The sequence below is a fragment of the Gymnodraco acuticeps genome, unplaced genomic scaffold (assembly GCF_902827175.1).
Source record: "Gymnodraco acuticeps unplaced genomic scaffold, fGymAcu1.1, whole genome shotgun sequence".
Taxonomy (NCBI): Eukaryota; Metazoa; Chordata; class Actinopteri; order Perciformes; family Bathydraconidae; genus Gymnodraco; species Gymnodraco acuticeps.
In genome coordinates this window covers 178,704-192,337 of record NW_022990771.1, presented here as the reverse complement: position 1 = coordinate 192,337, position 13,634 = coordinate 178,704, and the positions used below count along the sequence as shown (strand labels likewise).

The following is a 13,634-nucleotide window of genomic DNA, read 5'->3' as shown; positions in this document are numbered from 1 at the left end:
TTTACAGACGAAAAACATATAGTAAGTGGTCAAAGATATTACGACCTACATTAATAAACATTTCAATGGAATTACTGTATGTGTGATGTCATCCATACAAGATGTCAAAAGGTTAGCCTGATCCGCACGTTAGTGTTGGAGTGAAGCAATGATCTATTGCAATCTGTAGACTGAAGTGTAACATTTGATTTAATACGTCAAACCCAGTCTTTCATGTTACACACACACACACACACACACACACACACACACACACACACACACACACACACACACACACACACACACACACACACACACACACTACAACAGAGGTTATGCGATGCCTGAGTGGTATGAGATGGTTACCATGGTATGTGCTTATCTTGTTTACTGGCTTGATTCACACATCACACACCAGGCACAGGTGGGGCTTTTCCAGATTGTGTCTCTGGGAACATTTTATCCCTAGGTCAGATTCTCCTTATGAAGGTGGCATAACTGCTCTACCTATATTGTTCACATTTTTCAAGCACAACTATATTTATTTCACACATCTGTATTACATAGGGCCAAGATTGAAACTGTAAAACAGCAGGGAGGAGCTTATCAATGTTAAATAAGTAATAGTTAGCTTTTTGGATTTGCAGTTTTCTTTACAGCCAACATAACAATTCCTGTCACTTATTTGAAGCTTTACACTAACCAAAGTGTCCATAATAGAGTGGTGCAGGGATGACATATTTATATGCCAAGCCAATAGTTAGCATCACTGGTTCTCTCAACCAAAAGCCAAAGGGATTCTGCCATTCCATTGGATTACAGAAGATAGAGACACTCTAGGAAGCAAACCATTATGATACTTGCAGTTTAGTTCATCAGGAAAATCTCCATTTATGAACCACTTTTATGATTTTCCAACATAAACACAATTGCCAAGGAAAATTAGCGTTATTCTTTAAACAAACTACAGCACAGTCTCATGACTTCAAGGCATCACCGCTAAGCTAAAAGTCAACTAGCTTCTTTTTGAAGACACAAAGAAAAATGTAAGACTTAGACAAGTGGGGTCTCTAAAATCTTAAAAGATGTTGTTAACAAAAATCTATTTTGGATATCTCACAATTTATTTATTTTTAAAGCCAGTTGGCAAGGCTGCAGGTGGTTAGCACACATAAGAAAATGCAAAACTATCATTATTTGAACCCAACATTTTGTGCATCCTTGACTCGATGGGAGTGGCCAATCAATGTCCAGCATAGTGTGTTTGTGTGTGAAACAAATTGGAATCAAGTGTTACATTGGTTTTAAGTCCAATAAAATCACATAATGGAAAAAGGTGCCTCGCCTCCCTCCAAGTTCTATTCTGCCACAGAGCCCACAAATACATAGGGATGTGTGTATCTGTTGAGTTTATGCCTACATACGTTTGAAAAAGAAAACCTAAGGAAAACTGTTTAATTGTGAAACAAACAAGCTTAGCAGAAGCGTATGAGCCAGGGTTCTATAACATCCTGTGTTGTACTTAAGAGAGTCTCATGTTACACTGGGGGAAACTAACTTGAAGGCAGTTTATGTAACTGATGATTTATGATGGAGGGAGACAGAAACTAGGGACAAAGGGAAAAAAGGGGTAGAGAGATTCTCCGAGATAAGAGAAGAGACAGACATTTTCATTTTTCTCCATTCACTCTGCAGCCAGCAGAAATGTGTGTGGCAGATCACAATGTAACGAGAGAAACCTTAAAATAAATTAATAACAATAATTACGGAGTGAAAATATCATGTTTTGTAAAGCATATGGATACAATTTGAAGTGAAAAAGGTTTAGAGTGAAAAAGGTTTTAAAAAGCTCTTTCACATACACACACTCACACACACATATATTTTGAGCTGCATTTGGCCTATAAAGATCTTATAGACATGAAATGATTTGATTATCAATAACTTGTGAAAAGAAAAACGATTTCCAGAGCAGCACTACATAAATAATTTCCCTTGCCCTGTGAAAGCAGCCATCTCTGAGAGGGTGGCAGACAGACCCGTTAGTGGTGCGTTCGAGGGACAGCTGGTCCTTCTAGCTCGACTCATTTTTCAGAAAGCATCCTTTTATAAAGGGGTCATGGGTCATTCAAAATCCAGCCCCAATGAGAAGGAATGCTTTGAGAGTTTGCCCCCAGTTAAAGGATAACCTTGGCCTATACGCTCCCATGCATTAGTTTAGAGGAACTATGGGAAACAGATGCTCTATTTTTAGCCACAGAGAGGAATTCACACACATTGTCATTTCATGCTGGACACAAGAGACAAAAGAAGGAGTTATTTTGCAATGAGCTGTCACTTTCTAGCGTATACTTGTTGGTGGTACTTTCCACTGCCACAAAGCTCCCTGCTGCCGTCACTGAGAATGATTTGAGTTACTGCTCCCCGCCTTTGAATCAAAAGATTATCAAGATTATTCATTTACTACGTGACTGAACGCTAACAATTTATGTTCCCTAATTAGACAGAAACCTAATTGAGGTTCATTCAGTTGTAATAATTATGTTATAATTTCCTTTAATAATAAATAGATAGGCATCACCCCAGTTATAATAATACTGTTCTTGTGTATCTGGCTTTCCTTACTTGGTTACATGGTTAAAAGGAAGCACAATAGTCAAACAAACTTTCTTAAAGGCTACATTTAGATTGTAGTCTGTACTCACTGGGCCTAGTGTGTTTCATGCTTGTTGAGGCTTAGTCCATAATCACTGTCCAGATGTGGAACATGAACACTTAATGAAGGAAGGATTTCTGCAGGACATCCTTTATTAGGGATTTAATAATTCACTCCTAACTTAATTTAACTTCAAATCTAATCTTTTGGGGAAAAAACACCTGAAAATGAATAGTAGAGCAAAAATAGCACTCATTGTCGCTAAGCATCGTTTTTGGGTTAGTGAAGAAATTACATAAGGGATGATGAAACAGGTTAAAAAAAACAATTCTGCCTTTTTAAAGGTCCCATGTCATGCTTTTCTGGTTATTACCCGTCCCCTTGTGTGTTATGAAGTACACCCTGTAGGGAGTAAAACTCTAACACAGAAAAGACCTGTCTATGCTGCCCCAGAACGCCTCGTTGGACATTTCTCATTTTCCATTGTTGTCTTCCTGGTCTAAGTGATGTAACGACGACCAAATGGACCAATTGGTCCAAATGGACCAATCCGTAGAGCTTCTCAGTCCTCACACACACACACACACACACACACACACACACACACACACACACACACACACACACACACACACACACACACTCACTCAGCCTTATCTTGTGAGTGTGTGGCGAACTGCCTGGCTGTGAGTGTATGTTCAGGCTGAGTTCCGCAATGTCTCGCTGTCTCGCAGACCCCACGCAGCAACCAGGAAACGACACCAGTAATCCAGCTCACACTGTCCGCTCCTCGAGCCTCAAGGGCGGAGCAGCGAGTCCTGCAACGTCCCGCCCACACAACACCCAGACCCCACGCAGCATTCCCATCTGTTTGTCATTACTGGTGTCATTTCCTGGTTGCTAACAAACGTCATTGTAACACATAATCACTGATGTTCTGCTGTAACGGTGGTGGACTCATCAGAACATAGTGGGCGAGCTGACCAATCAGAGCACAGTGGGCTCACAGGGAGGGGTGGGGGGTGCTCCAACAAGCCGTGTAGGACAGAGAGTGAATACACAGACTATACAGAGATGCTGTATGAGAAACCAATGTGAGTTTGGAACATTGAACAATGTAAATCTATTCTAGTAGACCTCAGCAATGATCAGTAGAAATGGCCATGACATGGGACCTTTAAATAAAGCACAAAAGAAACTCCAACATGGAACATATTGAATTATTCACGATAAAGCATGTGAATTATTTGCCAAAAATGAGGGTGAATGCCTCACTGCTATCCCTGAACTGTCACTTAAAATCACTTGAATACAGTATCTCCTTGGAAATGCCTGTTGAAGCTGTGCACTTGTTGTCAAAATTGAAGATTCTATCATGAAGAGGGGGTATTGTATTGTATGCACTCATGTTGTTGTGGCAGCTGTTCACAACACAGATGGAGATATTGTAAGCCCACACAGACTAGTGCTTGAATATATTTTGCACATGTGACAAATGCTTTTCTTCACTGTTTATAAAAACGCTGCTACTCTGTGATCAGTTATCTACACAGTACTGAGACTTCCTTTGAGGGCTTCACTCATTCTAACTCTGACTGTGTTTATGAGCAGAGAGTTTGACTGATTGGCTGTGTTATGAGGATCCAAGCCAGTTGTTGGCTGTTCTATTCTTAAATCCTCAGTATTTAGCTAGTATTATTCAGAAACCATTCTGCCAATGTCTTCTTCAGTCCACTGGTATCACACGAAACTACACTGTGCTGAGGATTTTTACAAGAAAGCAATAGACACTTCAAGCTGTAAGGACTTGGCTATAGTTATCATTTATTTGTGTATGGAATTATTATTTGATCACAGCAGCGAAACAAATGTTATTCTAATCCTAAAACTAATTATATTTGCATGAATCAGCTGCAGATTCGAAATGTCCTCATTGTAATTCTCTGAAACATTTGAGCTGTTCAACACATCGCACTTCCCTGGGTTCATCCTGACCCCTGACCTCCACTGTGATGTCACTTCCATTCTGTTTGTTATTTTCCGTGATGTTATATCCTGTTTCTATATTTTCATCTACCACAGGAAGCAGAGCATGCTTTGTTGCACCCCCAGGAGCATTCTTCAATCCCAACCATCTCCAGGCTCAAGCATGTCAAACATAGATCCTTTTTCTTATACTGTTTGACATGATAGACCTTTCTCTTATTCTGAAACAGCCTTACATTCCCCAGCTGCTCTTATGGTTGCTCCACAAACATCTGTTATCAGTTAAAGCGTCTTTGGGTTCAACAAAAGCGCTATAGAAATCAAATATATTATTATTATTACAGTGCAGCTAAGGCACATTTTACAGCCATCCCACTTCATCATTCACAATGCTAATGGCAATGGATATCCAGCAGGTGTGATTGAGTGGGAGGCAGTTTGTTTTTATCATCAGTTTTATATCAAACTTACTTTGAACAAAGGCTAAGCATTACCAAAACCAGCAGCAGTTGGTGTATGAAAGGTTTGAAGTGATGGAAAAGTTTTGCCTGGACATTGATATTTACTTCAGATGTATTCCATACCCAGAGAGCAGCCGATATAAATCAGTTCAAATAATTGAACTGAGACCATGTAAGAATAGAATAGAATATTGGGAGGGATGAAACCCTCTGGAATGGTCACACATGCAGAGCACACGGAGACATTTGGCCTCTGCATTTAACCCATCCTAGTACCAGGAATCTAGTACTAGGAGCAGTGGGGGAAGGGGGTTGTCCGGTGCCTTGCTCAAGGGCACCGCGGCAGGGGCCCAGGAGGTGAACTGGGACCTCTCCAAGTAGCAGTCCACACTCCATATTTAGGTCTGTTCAGGGACTTGAACCGGCGACCCTACAGCTCACAGTCCAAGCCCCTACTGACTGAGCCACTGCGGGAGTGGATTGACTGTTTGCATACACAGCATGTTTGTTTCTCCATATGACTTCTGACTATTCTTTTTATTTCTGCATTGGCTGTACTGTCGCTTGGCAGACATACACTGTCCTGATTTATTGGAATTGGGGATGTTTTAAAATTAGCATACCCAGCCAAATGTGTTATATGATATAGCATTCCCTCCACCACACACATAGGTTAGTCATCAGTCTTAAAGCATTTTCTCTGGTAAATGAAAACAAAATCATTCTCACTTAAACTAAAAAGCTCTACAATTCAGTATTTTACACTAATATTCTTTTATTTCCATATCTTACACAGAAATAATCAAATAGGATGTTGACTTGCCTAGCACTTGCAGAATTGCAGTGGGTATTTTGCATTTACTATTGCAGGAGATCAATATTGTAGCCAAAAGTGCTTTATACTAAAGCTGTCGAAGCTAGCAGAGCACAACCACTATAATAACTCAAATACTGGAGAGACAGACCCCTGTTCTGTTTCCACCTGTTGCATCCTATAAGTCAGTCATAAAAACCTAATGATTTGTTGTATTTCATGGCGACCAGTTCCAATGATCCAGCGCCAGGCAAACAGAGATCTCTCACCAGGACACACTAACCAAACAAATAAGCCCCATCCTCAGAGTACTAGGCCTTTATGGACAAAGAGGACGTGAAGATGAGATCCTTACAGTCATGCAACCTAATCTGATTCTCAGTCCATCAAATGTCACTGAGAAGTAGCTTATTCTGCTATTGTCTGCTCATATATCTAATGCAAGCCTCATACAGTCAAGTTGTTGTATAATCTGTATTTAATACCTCTTACAAGGATTATAACACATAGTTGTACAGCCACTGTGACGGATATGTGCACTGTGGTTGCAAATATGAAATTACATAACCCTTAAGTTGATTATGAAGTGATTTGTGGAAGTGTGTCATCTTCTGCTTCTCATTGGTTAACTCTTTTTCTCCTGAATCAATAGGCACAATATGTGTGTGCCTCCTCCTCCTATCAGGTCTGTTACCATGGCAACCTAATGAAGGCTGAGGAGGCCATTTAAAAGTATAAGAGCTGAAAATATCGACCGTGGGCAGCATCAAGCTCAGCAGCTTGCAACCCCGATCAATGGGAGAAGACATCAGATGCTGTTAGTCCGCTCTCAGCCTGTGATGAATTGAAGGGAAAGAGGAGTGGGGAGTGGTCAGCTGAGAAGAATCGAGGTGACAGATCCTGCTGGCTTCAGTCCAAGTAGCACAAACTCATGTGCCCCGCTGGTCAGCCTCTGCCCACTTGTTCTAAAAACACCTTTTGACAGGTTATGTGATGTAATGTGGTCTGTTACAAAATTGGGAGACAGTCGTTTTTTTTATTTAGAGTTTTGGAGATGCTTTTCTCTTTTTTTCAGTTAACCCTTCAACCCCAACAACTCCACAAAGTTGTTTACCTGGTCTTCTCCATCAGAGATTCCTTCTCCACAGGGGTCTGCTGCAGCTGCACAATAGCCCCTCTCATCTGAAACAGCTGGTCCAACAGCTTTGGGAAAGAGGGAGAGCTGCAGATCAAAACAGCTCCAAAGGATTAGAAGGACTCTTTAGTCGTGTTCTTATGGGGTATTATTTGAATCTTTGATCTTTTGTCCTTTTATTTTAGAAAGGATTGTGATCATGTTTTTTGTGAAAGAGAGAGTGGTTAGGGGTTGGACGAATGTTAATATGATGATAGTTATCCTAGTGACCTGGGATTAAGACATCCCAGAATGACGTACTTTTGTTAGATGTGGTTGAAGCCTATTTATATCATGTAACGTATCTTTCCTCTTTTAAACATTTCTGCTCCTTTCCAAACAGATGTTGCTACTTGTTCTATGAGTATTGGTCAGTTGTAGTTAATACCTTGATGATTATAATTGATTGATGTAAAAAAGAATAGATGTAAGCTTGAAATGAAGGATACATGCCGAGTAGACCGCTGAAACAATGGGATCATTTTATGTACACCCTGCATGAAAAGCATTTTTCAATAACTTAGTTGTGTTTAGAGTTAAAACAATCCCTATTGGCTAGTTGCTACTCACCTCACATACCTGCACCCCCACACAGATAGACACAGCCCACAGCCACTCATTGTGTGTATTTGATAGTCTGTGTACCCATGAGTGTGTGTATGCAGCCTGCTCAGCCAGGAATTGCATCAATGGCTGTGTGGTTTTTGCCCAATGCTACTATGGTAACTGCACTGAAATTGCCTCATAAGAGAGTGAATTGTTCATGTGTGGATGAAATGAAACCGAGGATGGAAAGTCATGGAAATAAGGTACAAGCAAGGTTGACGAGTGTATGAATTGGAAAGTAAAAAGACGGGAAGATTTGTGGGATGGATGAAGGTCAGATGAAGAGTATGAAGACAGAAAAAGATGAAATGTGTGACAGATTAAAATGAGTATATGGATACATTGAAAAGGTTAAAATAGAGATAAAGGTTATATAGTGTCTTCAGTCTCCTTAAATATCAGTGTATAGGAGCTGTTTCACAAATGTTCATGCAGCAATCACTTCATTGCAGTCTTCACTGCCTTTCATCGTGGAGAGCCTTTGTGTTTTGTCCACAGAGGGTGTGTGTGTGTGTGTGTGTGTGTGTGTGTGTGTGTGTGTGTGTGTGTGTGTGTGTGTGTGTGTGTGTGTGTGTGTGTGTGTGTGTGTGTGTGTGTGTGTGTGTGTGTGTGTGTGTGTGTGTGTGTGTGTGTGTGTGTTCGAGAGAAGTGGTTAGTGGTTGTTAGGTTCTCATAATATGAATGTGAACCCGAGGCATGGAACCAGTGCTGCCCCAACTTTATTTAAATCTCTCACCATCCACTTCCAATTTGAATAATAATATTTGATTGGTTCTGCAGCTGGTTTTCAAGGCAGGAAACATGAGTGGGACACAAACACTGCCTGTTTCAAACTACTTTGTGTGACATTTCGGCCTATCCAGTGCAAAGCCAAGTTATTTTGACCTTTTTTCAACTATAGCTGGAATTTGAGGTGGCAAAGGAAACTGGTGTGGGTCAATAAACATGGAGTCACACAAATTAGTGAGTTCTTTGTTTGTTTTAAACTTCATTGAGTTACATAATGATTTGCTGTTGGAGAACATATGGGTCTGTCATTATCCAGAATTAAATGACAGACCAGTGTTATGACTGTTTGTCAAATAAGTGGGCGATAAATCTGTTGTTTCTTTTTACTAAATCTTTATTTGTAATACTGAACCTTACTGTAGGAACCTTACAGTGAAGGTCTTTCAGAGTCACATCTACACTTTTTATGGATGGTAATGTTGGTCATTCTGTATTCCACTGTGGACCATTGCCATCACACAAGTGTGTTTCCAGCAGCGTGTTCAGCTGGCTTAGCATGTCGGCGGTGGATTCCATCAGTGAAGGGCCTGGCGACAGACTGCATCCCTCTGGGGGTCAGTGGCTGTAGCAGCACCTCAAACAGTAGTCATTGGCATAAAGGTAGAGTTTTTAAAGATTTCCTAAACAAGCCTGCCGTTATCCAGTTTCAGACGCCATTATAAGACAGATGACTCGTGCGCAAGACAAACTCACCCAAAGGTCTGGGAATGGAATAACACCAATGTAAAAGCCAGCTACATTACATCTGTGTTGCTCTTTCATTTAATGTTGAAGGCCTTACATTTCTTTCTTTGCCTACTTATTTATTTTGTGAGTTGCAATTGAAAAGCATTTGGTGAAATAATACTAAAAGGAAAGTGGTGAGACAGTAAACAGTCAAAAGCATCCTGAACTTCAAGACTAATTAAATCTGTCTGAATTGCAGGCAGAGCTTCGATAAGAGCCATGAAGGCTGAATGGCTCTTATGGGTGGCAATGACGGTCGATTAGCCATCACATTCTTTTAGGTCTAAAACATCTTCCCAAATGGATTGCTTTGAAGGTTTGTACAGACATCCATGTTCCCCATATGAAGAGAACCTCTGAAAAAGGGATAGATTGTCTTGTCCACTAGCGCCACTTCAATTATGAGTGAAATGTCTCAACAAGTATTCGATGGAATGCCATTCAAATGTGCTTCATAGTATGAGTTGTATTACATTTGGTGATCCACTGACTTTTCATCAGGTCTAATTCTTATTTAGCCCAGTCGTTTATAAGATCAAATACCGCAAAGCCAATTCCAATCAGTACTTTGTGTTTAGCATGCTAACACGCTTAACTGAGATGGCGAACATTTTACCTGTAAAACATCACCAGTTGTTAAGAGCATGTTGACACAAGTCAATTGGTTTATCTTTTACAAAATATTTTTTGATTTGATGAATATGGACATTTAAACGCAAAAATAAACTAAGAGGGGTTAACACATTTTTTCAAAGCTTAACAACGGTGGATGGAATGTTAACCTGTTAAGCGAAAGCCAGGAAAGACAACACACGACTTCACTTTACGTGGCCAAAGCGACAAATACGTCTTACCTTTGCTGTTTTCTGATCAAAAGCTGTGTTCAAGGGCATTACAACGCATATAAACGCTGCTGAAGGTTAATCCAATGTGTCACTTTGAAATGATTACTGATAATCCATCATAACACTTTGTCAATAAGAGTAGTTTTCATATAGAGTGTATGAGAGCTGTAACCCAGCTTCCGGTTTTGGGCATGCTGGTTGTGCATCACTCTCATTCACCAATGCTAATGTTTAGATGGATTTAGGAACTCGCCCTTCGATTCTATTGGCTCTAACGGTTAAAAAGAGTTGTCAATCACCAAATTCGACCGATGGGTTCCAGAGATATGGCAAATCCACCCAAATGACCCCAGAGGTGGTTTTGTTTTTTTAAACGTCTCTAAAAAGGTCAAATTTCACTTGTTTTGCATCAATCTTGATACAGGGTACTCATTATATGTTATAGTTTGGATTTCCCTTTTGTAACTCTGATTCCAGTCTCCAGGTTATCTTGTTTTTATTGATATATGTGCAGCTTGCTAAATGTTGATGTTCTTCCTTTCCCAGCGGTTTAGCTGAGCTCAGTGTGGCTGTGCAAACAGTAGTCTGTGGTAGAAATTAACAAAGTAGAGTGTCAAATATAATTCCTTTCATCAAAAATCATTCTTCTACTCATGTGTGCCACTCAAGTGCTCTCTCCCCTTGATCATGGTTATGTCCCACCCAGACTTCAGAGCTGTTTGTATCATCATGTTTACCAATAAGAGGTAGAAGCTTTTCTGTAGCATTAGCCACCCGGCTGAATATTTTACAGTTTTCTAGGGCACTCAAGCTTTTCCACCAGGTTCTGAGAGTAGATCATTTGACACTGATAAGTTATCACTTCTCAAATATCCTTGCTTACACTGTGGAATTTCCTCAGTAGTCGCCTATGTTGAACCTTGGGAGCAAGAGGTCCTGGTTTCTGTAGTGCCTGCCTTGGATTGTTGTTGGTAGACTGAAAGCCTACCAACTTAATCTTTATAATTTCTCTATGTTAGTGTCAACTAGACACTGAAGTGACCTGCCCCTAAGGATGTGAGAAAGAAACTTTCAGCAGTCGTTGTCATTTCCTACAGTTTCCTTTAGCCAGTTGTATTCAAGGACTTTGCTACGTGGTTTGAGTACACAAGTGACTCATTTCCTGAGAGTTTTCAGAGTGAAGGCCATATCAGGACTAACAGAGCAATGCCGGGCTGTAGGCATGCCAGACATAAATACATACAACCCAAACACAAGATAAAGTATGTTTGGGAAATACTGCATTCTGCAAACAGTTCTTACAATTGTATTTTGATAGAATAACGTTTTATGATAACACAGGCTAAAAAAGGAGTATGACTATACTGCCATCCACCAAAAGAACATGGTTACTGTATTGACAGCACAATGAGAGCAGAGCAGGCACTTCCTGTATGTGTCACCCAAAGGGCAGATAGAAAACAGACTCAGAACTATTTCCCTGTCTCTGACTGCCCTGTATCTGGAGAGAACATATCTGTAGAGACCAAAGCCAATAATGTTAAATGAATAAATAAGACATTATGAGATAAATATTCATGCATTTGCATAGTTATAACATTGTGAAATAACCCTATGTAATTCTAATTAGGGATGCACAATTAATCAAAATGGAAACATGGTAAATATGGGCTAGTGCGTTATTGAAATCTCAGGAGGCGCATTGGTCTTTGTTAAAGGTAAAACATGTGAAAATATATTTCTGAATGAAGGATAGTGGAGATGCAGAGATGTTCTCCAAATCGTATTCTGCAAACTTCAACCCAACCTCAAATATCTTTCTTTGTTCCAGATAAAAAAATCACTCCATGGCCATTTTTTATCTTTCTTCAATGATAATAAGAAAATGTGTGCAAACATGATCAATTCCTCCAGAGATTGCAAATCATATTGCAATTGAATTTCAGTCAAAATAATTATAATTATAAAATATTATCTCATCCCTTTTTTACACTAACAGAAATTCATTGGGCTATTTCCACCATTTTAACATAAGCTAAACTAAAACAATGGATCTATCTATAAACAAGTCAGACATTTCTAGTCAAACAAGTGATTGTAATAAATATAGTAAACGTAACGTGTTAGTTGAGGTATTTTATTACGTGGAAATTGAAATGGACTGCAAACAGGGATATAAAGCTTTGTCTTGTTCACAAAGACCTGCACTACTAACACTGATACTGCTGCAGGGAGAGGATTACGTCATTATTTATCAAGGTTATGAATCTGAATAATATTGGTTAAGAAGCTATGCTCAAATATAATTGGGCTTCACCACTGTTTCCTTCCAGTGTGGCTAAAGTGAGTGAAGTGTGGAGATGTTATAGACTCATTAAGCCTGTGATGGGCATATGGCAGTACACAGAGCGGGTTGCCATGGAAAGTTCCAATATTTTATAAAAAGGGAGGATTTTAGTCCTGATAAATGTAAAGTCTAAAAAGAAGGGGTGCTTACATTTTGGGTTCATACCTCGGTCAAGGCACTGTGTCCTTGGCTTAAAATGCTGGGTATGCTTACAAGGGTTCCAGGCCTCAAAAGCATCACCTGACAATGGAACCACTGAACTCCTTTACAAAAGTAAAGTAGAATTCAATAGATATATTTCACGCTAAGTATTTTTAGATAACAGACTCTACGACCTTTTGTATATTGTTGTTGTCACAAGCATTGATCATAGAGCCTGTCAAACCTTTGCACTCTTCATTTACCATAGTTATAATCAAGCAATAACAGTTTATGATTGCAAAAATGTCAAATAACTTATTATATATGTATCTGCTGTCATGACATGAACCCCCTCCTAAAACCAATCCCTCTCATCTCCCTCTCTCCCAGCTGTGAGCCGAGTGATTGACAGGACCTAAAGACATGGGGAAGCAGAACAGCAAGCTCCGCCCTGAGGTGATGCAGGATCTCCTGGAGAGCACCGACTTCACGGAGCACGAGATCCAGGAGTGGTACAAGGGCTTCCTGAGGGACTGCCCCAGCGGCAACCTCTCCATGGAGGAGTTCAAAAAGATCTACGGTAACTTCTTCCCCTACGGTGACGCTTCAAAGTTCGCAGAGCATGTCTTCCGCACATTCGATGCCAATGGTGATGGGACAATAGACTTTCGGGAGTTTATCATCGCATTAAGTGTGACGTCACGTGGAAAGCTGGAGCAGAAGTTGAAATGGGCGTTCAGTATGTACGACCTGGACGGAAACGGGTACATCAGCAAATCTGAGATGCTGGAGATTGTTCAGGTGAGTGTGCATGGAGGCTGCAAGAGCTGGAAAAAATAACTAGTTGCTTTTTTTTTAACTGATGTTGCAATTGTGATATTATTCACAATATAAGATAAATCTATCATTTCTAAATCATAATTATCATTATGATTAAAAAATATATTAAATGATCATTGCCCAATTTATTTTCTTTTTTAAAAGATTGATTACAAAGACACATGTTTTCTTAAGTCTGTAGATTACAATTCTTAGCCTTTTTCAAAAATGGTGCTTTTCGCAGCTCAATTACTGCACTAGTACATGTGGCGATTTAAGTAAAAATGT

At 39.9% G+C, this 13,634-nt stretch overlaps 1 protein-coding gene across 4 annotated transcripts in view; it reads left to right on the top strand.

Annotated features, from left to right (window-relative positions):
• The window catches only part of LOC117556919 (neurocalcin-delta A), a 115,750-nt gene that overhangs the window by 85,293 nt on the left and 16,823 nt on the right, over positions 1–13,634 (top strand). For 3 of the 4 annotated variants that reach the window (XM_034232517.1, XM_034232518.1, XM_034232516.1), the window contains one exon: positions 12,918–13,328. In XM_034232517.1, coding sequence (XP_034088408.1) covers positions 12,951–13,328 — 378 coding nt within the window. In that variant the 5' untranslated portion in view covers positions 12,918–12,950. Of the gene's footprint in view, positions 1–9,393; positions 9,511–12,917; positions 13,329–13,634 lie in introns of all 4 variants that reach the window. The other variant, XM_034232519.1, reaches the window with a different exon arrangement.